Source organism: Microcebus murinus, chromosome 20 (genome assembly GCF_040939455.1).
Source record: "Microcebus murinus isolate Inina chromosome 20, M.murinus_Inina_mat1.0, whole genome shotgun sequence".
NCBI lineage: Eukaryota > Metazoa > Chordata > Mammalia > Primates > Cheirogaleidae > Microcebus > Microcebus murinus.
Genome location: NC_134123.1, coordinates 32,741,679 through 32,762,855, shown reverse-complemented (window position 1 = coordinate 32,762,855; position 21,177 = coordinate 32,741,679). Strand labels below are relative to the sequence as shown.

General features: G+C 61.4%; 1 protein-coding gene across 1 annotated transcript; it reads left to right on the top strand.

The window, feature by feature from the left end:
- Nucleotides 1-4,725: 4,725 nt before the first annotated feature.
- CIBAR2 (CBY1 interacting BAR domain containing 2) lies at nucleotides 4,726-15,502 on the top strand. The gene is made up of 9 exons (XM_012764643.3): nucleotides 4,726-4,877; nucleotides 6,198-6,432; nucleotides 7,864-7,932; nucleotides 8,016-8,117; nucleotides 8,274-8,279; nucleotides 9,809-9,913; nucleotides 11,970-12,083; nucleotides 13,924-14,025; nucleotides 15,197-15,502. Exons 1-9 carry the CDS (start codon nucleotides 4,858-4,860, stop codon nucleotides 15,311-15,313), a joined length of 870 nt encoding a protein of 289 aa, XP_012620097.2. The 5' UTR covers nucleotides 4,726-4,857; the 3' UTR covers nucleotides 15,314-15,502.
- Nucleotides 15,503-21,177: the final 5,675 nt, after the last annotated feature.

Here is a 21,177-nt window from a genome sequence, read left to right as displayed (position 1 = left end):
CTCGCTGCTGCCCGAAAGCTGCACAGAGGGCGGGGGCAGGGTGTTCCGGGATGCGGGATAGAGCCCCAGGGTGTCCCAGATGAAGGGACGTTGGGCATCGCCTCTCTCGCTACGCAGATAAGAAAATGAGGTTCAGCCGGGCGCGGGCGCGGTGGCTCACACCTGTCATCCTAGCACTCTGGGAGGCTGAGGCGGGCGGATTACTCGAGGTCAGGAGTTCGAAACCAGACTGAGCAAGAGCAAGACCCCGTCTCTACTATAAATAGAAAGAAGTTAATTGGCCAACTAATACATATAGAAAAAATGAGCTGGGCATGGTGGCGCATGCCTGTAGTCCCAGCTACTCGGGAGGCTGAGGCAGGAGGATCGCTTGAGCCCAGGAGTTGGAGGTTGCTGTGAGCTAGGCTGACGCCACGGCACTCACTCTAGTAGCCTGGTCAACAACCGAGACTCTGTCTCAAAAAAAAAAAAAAAAAAAAAGAAAAGAAAATGAGGTTCAGAGAGGTAAAGCGACCTGCCTCAAGTCGCACAGCACACCCTTAGCTAAGGTGGGACTTGACCCCCTTGATCAACTCCCGAGCCCCCCAGCGCCGGGTCCCGTCCACCTTTCTCCTCCAGGGCCCTCCCGGCCTCCTGCTTGTCGCGTGGGCCGAGATGGCGGCGGCTGCAGCCGCTCCCTGGCTTCCCGTATGCGTCGCCAGGTTTTGCAATCGTCGCTGCGCTTTCCAAAGGGAAACATGCTTTGGTTTTTCTTTGTCTTTTTTCCTGCTCAATCGAAGAAATCCGAGAGCCCTTCCTAATTGCTTGGTCAAGACCGCAGACAGGCAGCGAGGCACGCCATGAACGCGATCACAAGTCCCCGGGAGCCTGAGGTCACTGCCGGCCTGGAGAGAGATGGGACCCCGGGCCTGACGCTGGGCCTTGCTCAGCTCACGGGCCCAGAGTTCCCGGGAACAAGGGCTGTTTGCCAAGTTCCCCAGCTCGCGATGGCGGGCCCCTGTCGGGAAGGGCTGAGGGACGGCTGCGCGTGCCAACTGAGCCCCTGGGGAAGAGGGCTCAGCCAGAGCGGAGCCTGCAGCCTACACCACTCTGGGGCAGAATCTGCTATGTGTAGCTGAGCACATGCACCTTCGACTACACTTCCCAGCCTCCTTTGCAACCAGGTATGGCCATGTGACTAAGCTCTGACCGATGGGATGTGCACAACCTAAGAAAGGAGAATGCCCTTCCTTGCCCTTCCCTTCTTCTTGCTGGCCAGATGGCACATGTGATGGCTGGAGTTTCAGCAGCCATTTTGGACCATGAAGCAACTGTGAGAAACCAACAGAAGGCCAAGAGAGGAGAAACCTGGGCGCTGACATCATGCAGCCTCACAGAAGTAAGAAAAAAATTTTCCATGTCTTTTTAAAGACATGATTATTTGGAGTTTCCTTTTTTACTTGTGGCCAGCACCATTCCTAAGTAAGACACCGTCTTTCGGTTGGGGAGGGGTTGCAGTCATTTGCAGCAGAATCCTAGAGGGGACCTGCTATGTGGGAGGGGCAGGGCAATCCCTGGCATGGGACTGAAAATTATTATGCACAATACTGATTGCTGGCATGTATCGGCGTGTACGTGTAAAACGCTTAGCCCGGTACCTGGCACGGGGTAAGAACGGAATACATGTCAGCAGCCGTACTGTCACTGAAGCTGAGTCAAACCGTGTACACGTGGCAAGCATACAAAGGGCCCAGGCTCAGAGGGAAGAGTGCAGGTAGGGGAGACGTTCGACGTGGCCCTAAGGCACGGGCATGGGAAGAGCCCAGACTGGCAACGCAGCGACATCACCAAGCCCTGGGTCAAAGTGCCCTACGGACGTTATTTCACACGGTCCCCCGAGACACAGTGGGGTAGATATATTGCTGTCTCCATGACAACGAGCAGCCTGGGCGACTGGGAGGGTCAGGACGCTTTCACTTTCTAAAGTTTCTAACATGGTGACCCAAGCCTCCGCCCTCTCTCTCAGACCCCTGCTCTCTCTTCCCCGCCACCCCTGACGCTGTGTCCCGACCTCCCGTCCCCTGCGGTGCCGCCCGGGGGTGGGGGGGAACAGGGGTCACCTGGCCTGTCCCTGTCCCCACCCCGTGGCGGGACCCTGCTCTCTGCTGCCCCCACGTGGCCAGTGGCTGTAGCGCGGGAGGGCTGGGAAGCAGGACCTGGATGGAGCCTGCGGCAGATCTGTTTTAAGGGACTGGCTCACGTGACACAGAGAAGACTGTCCCTAAAGCGGGCACCTGAGGGAACTAATTCACCGCTGGACGTTCCAAAGCATAAGACCCAGTCCTTTCTCTCCGGAGCTGACCAGAGGACAGAGGACACAAGACGCCAGCAGCGTGTTCGTGTGACGTGGGCAGGGGGTGCAGTTGTGTAGGAGGGACACAGGGCAGGGGTGAGGTCAGAGGCCTCCAGGGAGGCCCCACGGCCAGCCAGGCGAGGGGAGAGACAAGCAAACATGACGGGGGGGGTGCGGTGTTCACTCTCTTGCAACCCTGCGTTGGTTTCTGAGGCTGCTGTGACAAAGTGACCCTGAGTGGCTTAAAACCACAGAGTTTATTCTCTCCCAGCGCAGTCTGAAGTCAAGGCGTGGGCAGGGCTGTGCTCCCCGGGAGGCTCCTTCCTGCCTCCTCCAGCTCCCGGGGGCTGCCCCGAACCTTGGGGTCCGTTGGCTCACGACTGCACACCCCAGCCTCTGCCGTGTGGTCACACGGCCACCTTCCCGGGCGCCTCTCCGATTCCTCTTCTTTTTTTGAGACAGAGTCTCACTCTGTTGCCCAGGCTAGAGTGCCGTGGTGTCAGCCTGGCTCACAGCAACCTCAGACTCCTGGGCTCAAGTGATCCTCCTGCCTCGGCCTCCCGAGTAGCTGGGACTACAGGCATGCGCCACCATGCCCGGCTAATTTTTTCTATGTATATATTAGTTGGCCGATTAATTTCTTTCTATTTTTAGTAGAGACGGGGTCTCGGTCTTGCTCAGGGTGGTTTCGAACTCCTGACCTGGAGCGATCCTCCCGCCTTGGCTTCCCAGAGTGCCAGGATTCCAGGCGTGAGCCACCGCGCCCGGCCTGATTCCTCTTCTTATAGGGACACCAGTCCTTGGATTAGGGCCCACCTGACTCCAGCGTGACCCAGCTAATTACAGCTGCAATGACCCTATTTCCCAAGAAGGTCACATTCTGAGGTCCCGGGGGACATGCATTTCGGGGGGACACTACTGCACTCCACACAGCTCCCAAGAGTGAAGGGGAGTGAAGGCAGCAAGAATCGGAGGGATCGACCACGCCGCACAGAGAGGGACCGGGCTGCTGCCACCCCACCCCCGGCATCACAGAGGGAAACCACGCTGACGGGCAGAGCCACCCGTGGGATCGGCGGTGGCACGCCCCAGAGCGTGCGGGCACCTCGGGGAAGGAGCTGGGCTGGCGCGTGCGCCGGTCAGACCCCACGGGAACCCAGCACACAGGGACAACTGAGAGCGCCTGAGGAAGAAATACCCGGGAAAGCGGGGGAGGGGCAGGCGACCAGCGCGCAGCATGGCGGGCACCGGGGATCAGCCACACAGGGAAGCCGCCGGCCTGCGGGCAAGGAATGTCAATGCCTGCCTGGCCCCTGCCTCTGTCCTGCACCCCACGCCAGGGACTTACGTATTGTCACCATCCCGTTTTTTGCAAGGGAGAAGGCAGAAGCCCAGAGAGGTCAGGTGACTTGCCCAAGGTCAGCCAGCAGAGCTGGGGTCTGGGATTTGAACCTGTGTTTGGCTGACCCCAAAGTCCCTGCTTTCACACATGCTCCAACAGAGAGAAGCTGCTCCGTGGGGAAAACCTCCAAACGTACAAGAAGTAACGGGAGGGGATCGCGAGTCACCGGGCAGCAGCGGCAACGCCGGCCGCTCTTGCTTCCCGGCGCCCGCGCCCTCTTCCCGCCGCGGCCTGGCTGCCGCCGGCACATCGCTGCTCTTTAAAACGTGTATACATCCAAACACGCAACCCGACAGTCCGCAAAGGTGTTCTACTCGCGTTCGTGCAACTCCGTACATGCTTTTATACAGGCGGCCTCAAACTGCGGCCCGCGGGCCACATGCCGCCCGCCAGGGACATTTATCCGGCCTGCGGGTGTTTTTGCCGCCGCTGGCTGTCCTGCTTAGCAGCCGGCTCGTCCGGGTCCGCAGTGCGCACTCTCCAACGGCCTGAGGGACAGTGAACTGGCCCCCTGTTTACAAAGTTTGAGGACCCTTGATTTTATATTTGCTTCTCTTCGAGTCAGCTTTATTTTCTTGCTCTACTAACGACGAGCAGTTTCTTTAATAAGGGAAAGGACAATAGTCGTGATGAAAATGTCAGACGCTCCTTCCCGTCCCCTCGGTCCACATGCAAGGCCGCGGGACCACCCAGGTCCACTCACGCGTTTCCACGCCCCTCCCGCTGGCCGGCCCCGGGCCCCGCCCCTCGCGGGTAGGAGGGAGCCCGGCTGAGCCCGGGCCTGAGTCCCCGCTGCCCCCTGGGGAACCCCGACCACTGCCCCGGCCCCACAAAAGAACCTCGGTCTTCAAAGCCAGGGGGCCTCTTTGGGGCGCCCCTTCTCTGAGTGGCGGGGGAAGGCTGGCCTCTGGGGAGGCTGGCCCCTGGGAGCCGTTGCCCGGGCGACCAGCAGGCGGCTCCTCCCAGGGCCTGCTGTGGGCGGCCACGTCGCCTGGCAACCAGGTGGCAGCGTCCCCTGAGCCCGGACCACACAGTTGCGCCCAGCCCTGCCTGGCTCCTCCCGGGCCCGCGGGACTCCTGGGGCCCGTCCTCACTCCTCAAGACCAGGACAGGCTCGGTCACAATGAACATCGTCCTCTCCAGGTGAGTGGCCTTGTGCCGGGGTTCGGGGGTGCTGCACCAGGAAGGGTGAGCGCAGCGGGACTGCTGGGGGTAGTAGGGTGGGCTCCCCCTGGCCCCGTCCCCACCGCAAGGACCCACCTGGGGGAACAAGGCTGCAGCCGCTGTGTGACCTTTAGCAAGATGCTTCACCTCTCTGGGCCTCGGGGTGCTCCATTCTAAAGCGGCGATAGCAGCAGCCCCTTACCCACAGGGTAGAGGGGTCTACGCAGCACGCTCTCCGGGCCAACTAGGGCGTGCCAGCGGGCCACTGCTCAGAGTTTCCGGCTTCCACGGTGCTATTTGAGGGCTGCACGGGGGACTTTGGTCAGAGAGAGGGGGCAGCCTGGGGACGGCAGAGGGGAGAGACTGTAGGGAGGTCCAGGAGGGAGGCCGGGCTGAGGCCGGGGAGGCCGCGGTGAGCAGGTGCCGGGCCGGGAGCAGGAGAAGAGTCAGCGAGGGGGGGAGAAGCCCAGGGCGACTCTAGGGGGCGAGTGACGGCGAGAACTAGAGGCCACAGCTGCAGGCTGGGGCGGGAGGGAGGCGGCGGCTCCTCAGGGCCGAGAAACTGTCCCGTGTGTGGCTGTCATGGGGATGCCCGACAGTGCACACGATGTGCGAGGCCAGCGTGTGACCTTCAGTGAACACGCGTGGACGCCGCTCCTCAGTGGCTCTGAACGGACCACAACAGCCCGGATGGCCACAGCAGGCACCCACGTGGCAGGGCTTCGTGCAAGCTCTGTGCCTCCCACTCCTCGTGGTTTTCGTTTTGAGACAGAGTCTCACTCTGTTGCCCAGGCTAGAGTGAGTGCCGTGGCGTCAGCCTCGCTCACAGCAACCTCAGACTCCTGGGCCCAAGCATCCTCCTGCCTCAGCCTCCCGAGTAGCTGGGACTACAGGCATGCGCCACCATGCCCGGCTAATTTTTCTATATATATTAGTTGGCCAATTAGTTTCTATTATAGTAGAGACGGGGTCTTGCTCTTGCTCAGGCTGGTTTCGAATTCCTGACCTTGAGCGATCCTCCCTCCTCCGCCTCCCGGATTGCTGGGATGACAGGCGTGATCCCCCGCCCCCGGCCCCACTCCGCTTCTCTTTAAGAGCCAAGTCCACATGTGTGTTCCCGCCCGCCTGTGACAGCCCAGGCCAGGCCCCTCCTCTGCCTCGATGGGCTCATGCTGTCCCCTCCAGTGCCATCCCCGGCACCTGGGCCCCAACCTGGCGTGGGCCGCTCACTCAGGAGGAGGCCGGCGGGTGGTGGCTCCCGGTGGCTCCCCTGCCCGTGACAGCCCCGCCCCCCCCCAGGGACGGCCAGGTGAGGGTGATGGAGGACACGGTGGCCCACGCCGAGAAGCACTTCGGGCAGTTCTGCTCGCTGCTGGCCGCCTACACGCGCAGGACGGCCCGGCTGCGCGACAAGGCGGACCAGCTGGTGCGGCAGCTCTTTGCCTTCGCCAACACCGAGGGCCCCGGGCTGCGGGCCTCCGTGAAGGACTTCGCCGAGGACCTGGCCAAGGTGCAGGACTACCGGCAGGCCGAGGTGAGCGCGGCTGGCCCGCAGTGGCTGCTGCCGGCGGGCGTGTCTCAAAGGTGTGGCTTGCACCCCGCCACCCTTGGGGTCACCCCTCTGCCCACTGGGTCGGGGAGAGGAAGCTGTGCTGATCAGGCCAGGCAAGGAGCCCTGGGAAGCCAGCCCTGGGGGCCCCACGGTCCCCGGGCAAAGGGCAGGTCGCAGGGCCCACGGGAGCCTGGAGAAGGGACAGAAACCCCGCAGGGGAGTGGCGGGTGAGGAGGCTGCGGGTGTCATGGAAGTACGATTTCTCACCCCTAAGATGGGACTAGCAGCTGTCCTCCCCCACAAGGCCGTTGGGAGGATTAACCCGAAACGGGCATTTACACCACCAGTTCTCCCTGCGGGCGGGGCCGGCAGCATCCGCCCCACCTGGGAACCCGATAGACAGGCAGGTTTGGGGCCACACCCTGGACCTCCAGAATCAAACTTGGGTGGTGCCACCAGGGCGTCAACCCGTGTCTGCTCTAAAGTGACACCACTGATGCCAGGCTCGGGGCGATCACTGTCACCGTCACTGACTATTCGCTGAAGTGGCGAAGGCACCGGCTCATGGGGAGGCCCCCCCGCCTCTTCCCCTTGACCCTGGGATTTCCAGCCCCAGGACAGAGTGGCAGCGAGGGGTGGCAGCCTGCGCCCCGCCCCCTCCCTGCCTCTGGTCCCGGCACCCCCGATGGCCCGCACCTTTCCGTGCTCCCTGCACCCACGTGGGGCCAGCGAGCCCACCCCACCCCCCTGGGCAGTCTGGAGAACGGGAAAAGAGTGCTGGGCCTGGAGTGGGAAATCCGGATCTAAGTCCTGTCTCTGCCCTGCTGTGAGCTCTACAGACGTCCTGTCCCACATCGAGGCTCAGTTTTCTCATCTGCAAAGTGGGGCTGTCACCGCCTCCCTGCCTGGCAGTTAGGAGACGGGCAGAGGGCTGCTGCCGCCCCCTCTCCTGCCCTCCCTGGTAACGACCCCGAGTCCGGTGCCAGCAGTCCGGTGGCCATGGGCCACACACGTCCCAACGGGTGGTCGTGAAGCCCTGCTGGGTACAGCCGTGACCCCACTTTCCAGGCGGGAAACGAGGCGTGGTGAGAGTGACCGTATCGCCCGAGCCCCAGGGTGGCAGCCGCAGGCCCTGAGCCCGGGCCGTGCAGCCAGCCCTGCGGGGGCGGGGCAGCTCGGGCTGCCACGGCCCTGGGGGGCTGCTCGGGGCGCAGACGGCGCCTCGCTGGGGTGGGTAGCATCCTGCTCCCTTCCCTCCGATTGCCGGGTGTCCCTCACGCCCCCAGGTCGAGAGGCTGGAGAACAAGGTCGTCAACCCCCTGAAGCTCTACGGGGCGCAGACGGCGCCTCGCTGGGGTGGGTAGCATGCTGCTCCCTTCCCTCCGATTGCCGGGTGTCCCTCACGCCCCCCAGGTCGAGAGGCTGGAGAACAAGGTCGTCAACCCCCTGAAGCTCTATGGGGCGCACATCAAGCAGACGCGGGTGAGCCGGGCCCCCGGGGCGGGTGGCGTCTGGGTCCTGCCTGGCGGAGACCCGGGAAGCAGCACCCCTCCTCTCTTCCCTAGGCTGAGATCAAGAAACTCAAACGTGCCCAAAATAACGAGATCAAACAGCTGCAGAAGCTGGAGAAACTGAGGCAGAAGTCACCCTCGGACAGGCAGATGATCGTATCCTTCCCCGGGCGCCGGGGGCTGCTGGGCCTGGGCGGCCAGCGTCACAGGCGCTCTGTGGGGTCTCCCCTGGGCAGGGGCCACGACGGGGGCGGGGGACCACCCCGCAGGGCTGCGTGGGCTTAACCTGGTTCCTTAACGGCCCCTGCTCAGTCCCAGGTGAGTGCCACCCGCCCGTCTGCGGCAGGCAGAGTCGCAGGCAGGTAAGGCATGGCGTCAGGAATCGGCCAGGCGAGCTGCGCCTGGGCAGGGGCAGGCGTGTGCGGCCCCGCTCAGGGTAGGAGACTCAAGGGTCAGGGGCCCTGGGCTCTGTCCTGTCGTCCACACTGTCCAGCCGTCACCCACCCACAGCCCCGGTCTCCTCAGCAGGGCCACCTGTTTCACGCTCACGCCAGGGGGGGCACGTCCGGCATCAGCCCCATTGCCTGGATGGGGAAACCGAGGCTGAGACAGACCCGGGTGCCTGGGAGGCGGCTCGCGGCTGGTGGAGGGGCCGGTCCCCTCTGCCGTGTTTGCAACTGAGTGACGTCACCCAGAGAGCGCCCCTGATGGGCCTAAGGCAGCAGTTTTGTCACTGGGGCATTGCTGGTTGTCACGACCGGAGAGAGCCCTGGCACGTGTTAAGTAGGGAATGACCACAGACCCCAAACGTCCGCTGCCCTCCTCCAGCTCCCAGAGGCCGCCCACGTCCCTCGGCTCCTGGTCCCTCCCTCTCCCTCCAGCCGGCAGCCTGCACCGAGCTCCGTCCTCACCCCCTCTCCCCCTTCCAAGGACCCTGTGACGACACAGGGTTTACCTGACAAACCGGGACGGGCTCCTCGAGGACAGCTGAGAGGCACCGCAGTGCCCCTGGGCCTTGTCCAGCCACGCACTGACAATTTCCAGGGATCGGGACGTAGACGTCTCTAGGGGGCCGTCGCCCTGCCTGCCACACGGGGTGGTGCCAACACCCTGCAAGGCGCAGGCCAACCGTGCCCAGGGCGAGGGGTCCGGGCCCAAGTCGGCGTGCGGCGACAGCCTTCCCTGAGCACCTCTGCATGAGCCCATCCTTGTCCGCCGTGGGTTGGAATGGCACCCGCGCTCCCTGCTCCGCTGGGGCTTCCTGGACGCCAGCCCCTCCTCCACCCTCCCACCCCAGCAGGCAGGCGTTTAAAGCCCTGTTGTAACGAGGAAACTGAGGCCGAGAGAGGTGACTTGCTCAAGGTCACACGGGCAGTTAAGTGGCAAACCCAGAACTCAGCTCCAAGTCAGTCGTCTGGCTCGGCGGCCCGGGCTGGGCCTGGGCTGGGCCGTGTAGGCGCTGGTGGGAGGGGCGAGTGACCTACCCGGACGTGTCCCACGTGCAAGTGTTAAACGCCAGTGAGCGGGAGCACCTGTCACAGCAGCAGCTCAGCAGGTGCCACTGCTTAATCCTCGCTGCCACGCCGCAGGGCAGGCGTTACCCACGTGCCCTGTGTGCAGGCAAGGCGACCGGGGCTCAGAGAGGCGAAGCGACTTGCTGGAGGTTGCACAGCTGCGACGGGCTGTCCACCTCCACGGCGGCCCCTCCCCTGAGCTCCTGCTCAGCCACCCTCTGATGGCCACACTGGCAAGAGACGATGCCCCATGCAGGAGGCCGGAGGGCCGGCCTAAGGGAGGGGTGGGGAGGCAGGACGGCGTGACACTCCCCCTTGTGTCCCCGGGGCCAGGCAGAGACCAGCGTGCAGAGGGCCTCGGCGGACGCCAGCCGCACCACTCGCCAGCTGGAGGAGGCGGTGGGCGCCTTCCAGAGGCAGAAGCTGAAGGACCTGCAGGTGAGGGCGCGGCCCGTGCCGGGAGCGGTGTGGGCTGCCTCACAGGTGCACGCTTTCCGTGTGCACGCGCCAGTGTGTGCGTGCGTGCCTGCCCACACGTGTGAGCATCCTCCAGCGTGTGAGCACACGTGTGTGGCCTTGTGCCCGCACAGGCTCCTGGGACAGCTAATCCTGGCCGCAGGGGGCAGGAGGCCGGCTGCTCGGGGCAGCTGTTCTGCACAGCTGGCCTGCCCGGAAGCAGGAGGCCGGCCCGGCGGCGGCGGCCCTGGGCACGGCTCCCAACCAGGAGGGGTTTGTCTGCCCACAGCACTCACCCTCCTGCCTCCCCCCTTCCCTCCCAGGCGGCCACCCGCAGGGCTGCCTAACTGCCGCCTTCCCCCCCCAGCCCCAGACGCCCGTCTCTGAACAAGCCTCGCCCAGGCACAGCGGGGTGGGCGCTGACCCCAGACGCCCCCAAGCCTGTGCAACAGAATCCTGCACCCCGAGCCCCAGCTCTTGCAAGAGGGCCACGGGGAGTTGGGGTCTTTCGGGGCAAGCTGATCACAGAGATCCCTCCCCCAACTCTCCACCGCTCTCTGTTTTTCCAAATAGCAGCTCGAGGAGTCTCTCAAAAGGCAGGTCCACTCTGTCACTCCCCCTGTTCTGGGGACAAAGGCCAAGCCCCTTCCCGAGGCTCCTGAAGCCCAGCTCAGCCCTCTAGCCTCGCCCTGCAGGTGATCCTCCAAGCTGCAGCGCACCCAGCACCTTCCTACCCCAGGGCCTTTGCACAGCCTGTGCCTCGCCCTGCACCAAACACTTACTCGTCCCTCAGACTCAGGTTTACCCTGGAGGAAAACCTTGAGGACCCCAGACTGGCCTGGCCCTTGTTAATGCACTCTGCTCTCCGGGGGACTGGTTACTTGTAGGTTCCACTCACTGGTTAATTTGCAAGTGTTGAATAGGTACCTGCCGTGTGCCAGGCTCTGTGCCCAATGCCCGGACACACGCCCGGCAAGGCAAGGTCCCTGTGCCCGTGGAGTCGACGCCCGGACAGATCTCGTGATCCCTGTGTAACACCTGCTTCCCACCCTGCCTGTTGTCCCGTGCTGGGTCCTGGCCACCGGGTCCGGGGCCTGGCACTTAGCAGGTGCTCAGTAAATGCTTGTGGGACGAATGAATGAGTAAATTAACGAATGAGTGAACACAAAAATGAGGCTGAGCAGGGTCCACCGGCTGCCCCGTCCTGCTCCCCAGAAGACCCGCTCCCTGGATGCCCGTGGGGGACAGAGGCCTTGTAGCGGTCTTGTAGCCCTCAACCTGCAGACACCTGTGCTCCGTCAGCGTGGGCGAGGCCACGGATGAGCCCAGGCGACAGGGCGGAGGAGCACGCAGCCCCGGCACACGCCCGGCGGGGCACTCGGGCGGCGGGATCACAGGCCCAACGCCCCGGCCTTGGACCCTGCAGCTCCACTCCTGGAACCCGCCCCACCCTGCGCCCGCACACACACAGCTGTGCCCCGCCCCTAGAGCGACATCTGCACAAGGGTCTCCGTGACCACGTTGCGTGTTACAGCGAAGGCCGAACACAGTCCACGTGACCCAGTGCCAGGGCCTGTCGCAGGCACCGCGGTCGGTCCGCACGGGGAAACGAATGGAGGTGCTTCCTACGTACGCAAAGGTCTCCAGGACCCATTGCTAACTGGAAAAAAAAAAAAAAAATCGGGCTCGGAACACAGACAGGGAGAAAAGAAGAAAACGTACTTAAGCGACCAATGGAGGAAGACACGAGAACCTTCTGGAAGTTACCATCTCAAGGAGGTGGAGGGGACGGGAAGGAAGGGAACAGGATGCTGAGCAGGTCTCCCCACCCAGCACTTTGGCACAGTTGTGATTTCTGAACGGTGCCAATGCGTTTATATGTCCAAACAAAAATAAAATAAAAATAACAATAGCATCGGAATGCCCCTCCCAGGACCCGTCCCCACTGGGACAGCTCACCCCGCCGTCCTCTCCTTAGTCACCGCCCCCGGGCTCCCCTCTCCTGCTGCTTATGTAGCTTGGGCTCCTCTCCCTACAGAAGATCTTCTCTGATTTCGTGACCATCGAGATGGTGTTCCACGCCAAAGCGGTGGAGGTGTATTCCGGCGCCTTCCAGACCCTGGAGAACTACCACCCGGAACAAGACCTGCAGGTAGGCCGCGGACCCCCGCTTTCTGTTCGGAGGAGTGGGGGCGAACCTGTCTGGGCTGTGTCCGGACAGACGTAGATTTTGTCGGTCACATTTCGCAACTTTTCTAACTCTGAAGCCTCACTCTGATGAGCCGCTTTGAACGTCTGCCCCGGACGCCGAACCTGGAGGTGGAGGATCTTTCTGAAAGCCACCTGGGTGTCAACACATTCATCCTTGGGATGTTTTTGTTGTTGTTGTGGAAACAGAGTCTCACTCTGTCGCCCGGGTTAGAGTGCCCTGGTGTCAGCCTAGCTCACAGCAACCTCACACTCCTGGGCTCAAGCGATCCTCCTGCCTCAGCCTCCCAAGTAGCTGGGACTACAAGCACGCGCCACCATGCCCGGCTTATTTTTTCTATATATTTTTAGCTGTCCAGTTAATTTCTTTCTATTTATAAGTAGAGATGGGGTCTCGCTCTTGCTCAGGCTGGTTTCAAACTCCTGACCTTGAGCAATCCGCCCGCCTCGGCCTCCCAGAGTGCTAGGATGACAGACGTGAGCCACCGCGCCCGGCCTTGGTAGAGTTTAGATGCAGAGCCAAGTGCTCGGTATCCACATCTGACCGGATTAAAATCTAGGATGAGCTGTTGGAGTTGTCTGTACCACCCCTCCCCACACCTGGTGTTGTCAAAACGACAATCACTTATCACAGTGACCTTGCGTGGTTTGGGGGTTGAGGGGCTCGGCTGGGCAGGCCTCAGGTGGGTCCCTCGTGCAGAGCAGGTGCAGGCAGTAGGAGGCCGCTCAGTCGTTGCAAAGCCTTCCGCGCACACCCTGCAGAGGGTGACGTTGTCTGGGTATGGCGCAGGCCCCGTGACCTGCAGGGCCCAGCATGGAAGGAAAGCGTGGGGGGCTTTTTGCTCAACACTGATGAAGGTTTCGGGGTGGTGGCTGCAGAGCGTTAAGCCCAGCATTGGGCCTTTCTGGGTGTGGTCCCAGGCGGCTGCGTGAGCCGCAGTCCCACAGAGCCTGCCCTCTCTGGGGCCTTAGAGAAGCCCACAGCCGGACCCCTGCCGGTGGCCTGTCCACGTGGCTCGGGCGTCCTTGCTGCAGGGCAGCCGGTTCTAAGAGAGCCATCCTGGCCGGGCGCGGTGGCTCAGGGCTGTAATCCTAGCACTCTGGGAGTGCTAGGCGAGGCCGAGGGGGGGGAGGATCGCTCAAGGTCAGGAGTTCGAAACCAGCCTGAGCAAGAGCGAGACCCCGTCTCTATGAAAAATAGAAATTAATTGGCCAACTAAAAATATATAGAAAAAATTAGCCAGGCATGGTGGCGCATGCCTGTAGTTTCAGCTACTCGGGAGGCTGAGGCAGGAGGATCGCTTGAACCCTAACCTCACTTGTAACTCCAAGGGCACTTTGCCGTATTCTATTAGAAGTGAATCTCCAAGGCCAAACCCCTATTCAAGGGGAGAGGAATGTAACTCCAGCTCCCAGTGGGAGAAACATCAGAGGGTTTGAGGGTAAGCTTTAAAACCACCACGTGAGGTTGAAGGAAGATCAGATGGGCTCTCTTGCATTCACTCACCTCTACAAAATGCTCGATAGGGCTGATTTTCCTTTGTGACTATGTACTGGTTGCCTAGCCTCCCTGGGCCTCAGTTTCCCCACCTGTAAGATGGGGTGATGATGCCAACTGACGGGGCTGCTGCAGAGGACGTGGCACAGCAAACAGGAAGCCCCCAGACAGGACCCCTGGGTTCCACGGGTGTCCCAATGAGGGGCCTTCCTGCCCCGCCCCACCCCACCCCACCCCCATTGTGTTTTCTGGTTGGCTCCAGCCCTCCCTGGTGTCTCCTCCGCAGGATTTCACAGCCAAGATGCAAGGACTTTACGGGCATCACGCCGCTCGGCCGCGTGCTGGCAGCGACCCCTCCCCGCCCGTCCCATGGCTTCCCACCAGCCAGGTGAGCGCTTGGGTGGGGGGTTAATCCTGTGACAAAGTGAAGGGACCAGGGGGAGGTCGGGTGGTAGTGACACAGAGATGCGAGGACGCTGAGAAAGAACATGGATTTGAGACGAGAGGCCGGGCGGGGCGGAGGTGGGGAGAATCGTGGTGTCCCGGAGCCCGGCCGGACTTTGCCTTCAAGAGGAACCAGCGAAGCCCCGCCAGCCATGCCGGCCTCCCGTGTGGGCGCCGCGTGTCCCGAGTGCCCCCTAGAGGCATTCTGCGGTGTTCCCACTGTGCACGAGGGTCCAGGCAGGTACACGCCTGCATCCAACATGTGGGCCTCGGGTTCGGGGTTGCTCAGAGGTCAGGGTACCGTGTCTCCCTGAAAATAAGACAGGGTCTTATATTTATTTTCCCTCAAGAAGACACCCCGGGGCTTATTTTCAGGAGATGTGTTGTTTTCCCCTCCAAGCCTCAGCGTGCAGCACGCACAGGATGGCCGGGACCTGACAGGGGGAGCCGACCTTGTTGGTGGGGCTGCCCGCACCTTTCCGGTCACCTCTGGGATAGCAGCTGTCATGACGGGGCGGATGAGAAGGGCTGCTCGTCTCCTTTCCCGCTCTGCAACGACACGCACGGGTTGTGCAGACGCGCTGCGCAGCCATGCCCGTCACTAGGTCTCATTTTCGGGGTGGGGCTTCTATTGCGCACATGCTTAGAAACCCTGCTAGGGCTTATTTTATGGGGAGGCCTTATTTTCGGGGAAACGCGGTAGTAGTGAGGTGCACGCACTACGTGTCGCCCACGGCCCCAGCACGGCCCGCCGTCAAACACGCTCCTGTGTCTGCAGGGACCTGCAAGTGTCCAGCCCAGCAGGGCGGGTACACTGACGGCCTCGTGCCAGCCCTGGCAGGTTTAGTCCCACTGAGTGGGGGCAGGGGCGGCCCGCCCCACTCGCATGCAGGAGGACGGCTGTCACGGTGGGGAGGCAGAGCGGCCCCCGGCGGACCACCCGCACCCGGCTCCCGCCTGTCTGAGCCTTAGGGTCCCCAGCGACAGAGCTGACGGTCACCGCCTCGCAGGGCTGGGCAGCGTGAGGTGACAGATCTAAGTGAGGTGTTGAAAGCTCTGCCGCTGCTATCACTGATGTCGCTGCTGCGGTTTTGAGCGTTGTCACCATCATTCAGAGTGCTGAGAGCGCCGCACAGAGACAGAGAGCAGAGGAGGAGGAGGAGGCGAGCGAGGACGGCTCCGTGGACGAGGCCCCCGTGGAGGACCTCAGGGGACAGGGGCTGCAGACGTAGGAGGAGGACGCCCCACGACAGTCGGAAGAACTGGGCTGGCCCTGGGTCCTGGCAGGCACATCCTCTGGGCCTCAGTTTCCTCATATGTACAGCAGGCCGACGTCACCCCCCTGCAGGCTGTCCCCGCGAGGTGCCCGGTGCGGACTCGGTGATCAATAAATGCCCGGCGACTCTCAATGTGACTCCTGTCTCTTGTCCTGCTATCTGATCTGGGGACGCCAGCAGTGGTCAAGCCTGCGCTGATGTGGAGAGCACACGGGTCCGTGTTCTGGGGCTGCGCCGGCAAAGTCCCGCAGACGGGGCAGCATAGCAACCGGGACTTGCTCTCTCATGTCCTGGAGGCCACAGGTCTGACGGCAAGGTGTGGGCGGGTTTGGTCCTCCTGCGGGCGCTGGGGTCGGTCCTGTTCCTGGGCTCTCTCCCGGCTTCTGGAGGTCACTGTGTCCTCGGACACCTCACCCAGGCTCTGCCTCCGTCTCCGGTGGCCTTCTCCCTGTGTGCATGCGAGGCTGCGTCCCAGTCGCCCCTTTTCATAAGGTGCCTGTCACTAGAGGCCTCCCACGCTCCAGTGTGGCCTTGTCTTGACTGACTGCATCTGCAACAACCCTATTTCATTTTTTTTTTTTTTGAGACAGCGTCTCACTCTGTCACCTAGGCTAGAGTGCAGTGCAGTGGTGTCATCACAGCTCACTGCAGCCCCCAACTCCTGGCCTCCAGCGATCCTCCAGACTCAGCCTCCCGAATAGCTGGGACCACAGGCTCTCACCACCAAGCCTGGCCAATTTTTCTATTGGCCAGGCCAGCTCTTGCTCAGGCTGGTCTCAAACTCCTGAGTTCTAGCGATCCTCCCGCCTTGGCCTCCCAGATCACAGGTGTAAGCCACCGCGCCCGGCCAACCCTATTTCTAAATAAGGTGACATTCTGAGGTATTGGGAGAAAAGACTTCAACATATGAATTTGGTGACAGAGTTCAGCCCACAACACATGGGCATGACGTGCAGGGGTGACCCTGGGAGCAGGACACGTCACAGAAATCCGCAGAGGTCCGGGGCATGGAGGTGAAGGAAGGCGTGGGGGTCTGTGGGCAGGGCGGCAGCCTTCCTGTGCCCCCTTGGTCGTGTTGGAAGATCAATGGGGTCCTCGATGCCACCTCTGGGTCAGCCAGCTCCTCCCTGCCCCTGGCACAACTTGGGGAGACTGAGGCTCAACTGGATTCTGAGCTTCCTACAGTGTGGCTGTCTCTGTCCCTCAACGACGCCCGGTGCCCGGCAAGTTAGAAAGTGCGGCTGGAGCCTGAGAGCTGGGACCTGCCCTGCCGGCCCACAGCGTCCCCCAGGGCCGGACCCGGCCCGGTCCCAGCAGCTCACAGCATGGAAGTGCCGCGTTTCCTTAGTGACGATGGAAGGACTGTGAAAGTTCCAAATGAGGCTAACTCCTCCACGACAAAACGGAACAGAAACTTCTCTTCCTACCCACTTTGCTAGGCTGCCCGTGGGCCTGCTCAGCTGCAGAACCCTCTCCAGGGGCCGGGGTGCTTTAAACCGGGGGCAGCCGCGCTCGGGGTGGCTTCTGAAGCCTCAGCCGGGAGGGGTCGCCCCTCGGCCTCTCTTGCTGGCCGGGTGCCCAAGTGCTCCATTGCCTACTCCATCGGGGTGTTTGCCATGGCGTCCCACCAGCACCGTGGGGGACACGGGGTCCTGGTAGGATCAGCTTCTTCACCACAGTGACTTTGTTACTTGAGAACCAACCAGTTCCAGGACACCTCCCCAGGGAAGCCTTCCCTGACTCTACCAGGCAGGATGCTCACTGCACAAATAACTAGAACTTTCTAGATGTTCTATAGAATCTATTGTATTGTTTACTACATGTAGTAATGTTACAGTATATGTTTATCACATGTAGTTACACGTGTATATATACACACATATATATACCTTTATATAAATGCGCATCATTCTTTTAAAACCCCAGCTGCGTCCCAACCCCACTAGCCAGTTTCTGAGGGACAGTCTGTTTGCTTGTCATCTTGTGGTCCTGGAGCCTGTTGGTGTTCATTAACCATAAGCTGACGGGGGTGGGCGGCACACTCCCCCTCCCCTCTGGCCCTCGTGCATGACACCAGCCATCCTTAAGTACAGGCAGACAGCTGGCTGAGAGCCTCCTCTGTCACTGTCTCCGTGGTCATTTGAAAGAAGGCAACAAAATTCAGAGATTCTAGCCAGGCGCGGTGGTGGCTCACACCTGTAGTCCCAGCGCTTTGGGAGGACAAGTCAGGAGGATTGTGTGAGGCCAGGAGTTCAAGGCCAGCCTGGAAAATGTAACGAGACTCCATCTCTACAAAAAACTTAAAAAGTTAGCTGGGCGTTGTGGTGGCGTGTGCTTGTAGTCCCAGCTGCTTTGGAGGCCAAGACGAGGGGATCACTTGACTCCAGGAGTTTGAGGCTGCAGTGAGCTTTGATTGCACCAGTGCACTCTAGTCCGGGTGACAAAGCCAAGACACTATCTCAAAAAACTCTTTTCATTTTGGAGATTCTCTCTTTCTGGGCCCACAGGAGGTGAGAGGGTGGGGCCAGGAGCAGCCGCCGCACCGAGCGTCTCTGGGGCCGCAGCGTCTGGGCTCCTCTGCAGATTCTCCTGCTTTTCCTCCTAGTCGCTGAGGACACCTCCCTGCCGTGCTCCTGGAGCAGCTGGCACAGATGTGCACGTGTGGAAGAAAACAGCGTCCCCTGCTACCGCCCGTGAAACTGAACACTAGCCAAGGCCGGGGCGAGACGCTTCCCGAGGGGACCAGGAACACTTCCAGCCCCGTGGCGGGGGAGAGAGCGGTGGCACCCCGCACACGGGAAGCACAGAGCATGAATCCAAGGCAAAAACACCGTCCAGCGTGTCCCAGAGGTCTCGGGCAGTGTCAAGCTTTCATAAGGGCAGACGCATAAAGGTCAGGACTTGCAAAGAGACACCGCCTGAAAGCTTCGCTGTTTACATCGCTCCGGTCTTGTGAATGTCGAACGATACATTTTACAGTTATTCCTATAAAGTTTGGTCCTTTTTCTTTCTTTCCCTGGGTAGGAAACTTGCCAGGGTGCAGCTTTCCGGGCAATCTTGTCGCTGGGAGAGCAAGGGAGCCGGTTGGACGGACAGAGGTGTGGCGTGGCAGAGCAGTTGGGTTTCAGTCTCACTGGAACGGCCTGGGACCAGTGACACTTTCCTTCCCAGCTTACAAATAAAGAAACCAAGGCTCAAAGAATGATTTGGCTGACGGCATACAGTGAGCTGGCAGGAGGTGGGACCAGACCTGGCCCTTGGTGGTCTTGCCCTGAGCTCTTAGGGTCCCTGCTGCTCTCCAGGGCGCCCCTCCCTCCCTCCCTGCCTAGAATCCGCCCTGGGCTGGGAGTGCAGACCGGCCAGGCCCTCCCTCAACGCTTGGCTAAGAGGGGGCAGAGAGCCGGGATATGCAGATCAGCCCGCTGCCACTCAGGCGGCTGGGGAGGAGACCCTGAGTCCCAGCATCCTCCCTCCCAGATGCCTCCTGCTCCCCCGGCTCTCTGGCCCCTCTCTTTAGGCCAGGGGTTTGCAACGTGGCCACCAACTTCTTACAATCGGAAAGAAGGAAAGCCCACGCGTTTCACCGGAGATGTCTGCGGGACCGAGTTGGAAACGACAGGTGAAGGCGTCCTGCTGTGTCAGGCAGGAGCCGTAGGCAGGAGCCAGGGTCCACTGAGCGCCCCGAAACCCCTCAGTTGACCCCTCAGCGGCTCTGGCTTCCGAGAGCCGCAGGATCGGGCGTTCAGTGGGCAGGGCTCAGAGCACGCTGGGGGCCTGGGCGGACGTCCAGCCCAGGGGCGCCCTGCAGGCACTGACACGGAACCCCAAGTGGCCGGACAGCCCACTCAGCAGGCTGCACCTACAGAGGGGGCCTCCCTGTCCCAGCCTGGCCCACAGGCTCGCCCACTTGACCAGACCCAAATGCTCAGCCTGAGCAGGGAAAACATCCATCTGACCTCAGGAAAAAATGTTTTCTTCTGAACAGCCGCTGATGTAACTGAGATGATTGCAAATTCTGTAAAAAGTCCTCACAGACATGTTAAAACAAAAATTAAACAGACTTTTTTTTAAAAGATAGTTTATTTCAGTTTCCACCTCTGACAATCCAAGGTGCGAGATATATATATATATACATACACATATTGTTTTTTCTTCACAGGAAACAGCTTTGAATTTAGCACTGCTTTGAGATCTTCAACCTTGAAACTTTCTCAACCTTAAAATACAGTTTGTAGAACATCACCTAGCGGGACACAAAGTTGCATAACTGGAACACATAGAACATCAGCATCGCTGAACTCTATTTTGGGAGCTGCCAAAAACACAACGTCTGGGCGTGACGATGGCAGGTTTAGGTCCGAGACGAACAAGACGAACGCGGTGAAAGAGAAAGCAGCGAATGGACGGCATAAAACGCCACTGAAAGTTCCAGTGGAAACCACAATGCACAATGGAGGTTCTGGCACATGGACGTGTTTTCAGGGACTCTATGCAAGTTGTTTGAATTTCTAGCATTTCCTAGTGTTCGAATGTATGACTCACCTTTCCCCAGGTGCGGTCCGGAGACCCTAAGCGCCAGGCCCAGGCCGGCCCCTCCCACAGCCCTGCCGCGTGTCTCCTGCAGGGGACGCCACCTGCAGTCCCATGTAGAGAGGGCAAGCCTTCCTCCCTGGCCAGCGCATGCCGATCCAGCTCAGGGGCCTGTCCAGGGGCCAGCAGGGAGCAGGCACCACGCCAGTCCGAGCTCCACGCAGGCGAGATTCGGACACATCCTCTCTGCAGTTGAAGTGCCACGTCCCTCACAACTGTCAGGGCCTGGAGACTGCGGGGAAGCGGGGCTCTGGCTCTCCCCACAGTGCACCATGTCCTGCGGGTGACGGGACGCAGGAGCCCAGACCATCCTCCCCCGCACTGACACAGCGACTTCTCCCCTTTCCAGCAGTGACCGAGAGCGCCCCCACCGTGGAGCGCTGCCCCCCCCCCCCCGAGTCTCAGGGCCACGTGCTCCCTGGGCACTGCTAGGGTCGGACCGCTGTCCCAAGCTCTCTGCTCACCACGCTCTGCAGGGCTCAGCCGGGCCGGCTGGGAAATGCTGGCACCAACTCAACCTGAGGCCAGCGCCGGGACGTGGGGCTCCGGGTCACTCAGGAGTGGCTGGCCCCCAGGGAGGTGCCGTTCCTGCGAGTCCTGTTGGTCCCGCTCTCCCCTGGGGAGTACGTGACACCCAGGCCCAGAGATGAGAGGGGCACCGAGGCACAGAGTGGGGGCCCTGGAAGGGCCTGCCTCGGAGGGTGCCTCAAGCGCTGCAGGCGGACGACACGGAAAGGGCCCATCTGTGGACACCTGACAAACCGACGCCTTCCCTTCCCGGCACAGGCTTTCCTGGGCCGGCGGCTGTGCAGCCTGCGGACACTCTGGGCTGTCTGAGGCTTCCCCCTGACGTGAGCCCGTTGGGGGCCCCTAGCCAGCAAGAGTCTCTTGACAGTGGAACTCGGGTAAAAGCTTTGAAGTGAGACCTTTCTCTGAGAATCATGATACAAGTGACGTGCGGGGCAGGCCGAGAAGGCTGCGCTGTGAGGGAAACACCCCTACGCCGACAGCCTCACTCTTGCTGACGAAGATGAGGAGGCCACCTCGGACCCCCCACCTATCCAGGCCCAAAGGGGCCCTCCTCTCCCCTCTCCCTGAGGATGGGGCTGGGCCACTGCCACCCCCAGTGTCCTTTTCTTCTTCCATCTGCAATAAGGCAACCTCTCACTTTTAAAGTCCTCTTTCTCAAGCCCCTCACTGTTCTTGGCAAAGCACCGGGCCCCTTGGCT

What these genes read in the sequence shown, in the direction of transcription:
- CIBAR2 (XM_012764643.3), top strand. Translation starts at nt 4,858, where the DNA reads ATGAACATCGTCCTCTCCAG. An exon ending in ACCCGGAACAAGACCTGCAG is followed by an intron (nt 12,084 to 13,923) that starts GTAGGCCGCGGA and finishes TCTCCTCCGCAG; the next exon opens with GATTTCACAGCCAAGATGCA. An exon ending in CATGGCTTCCCACCAGCCAG is followed by an intron (nt 14,026 to 15,196) that starts GTGAGCGCTTGG and finishes ACCATCATTCAG; the next exon opens with AGTGCTGAGAGCGCCGCACA.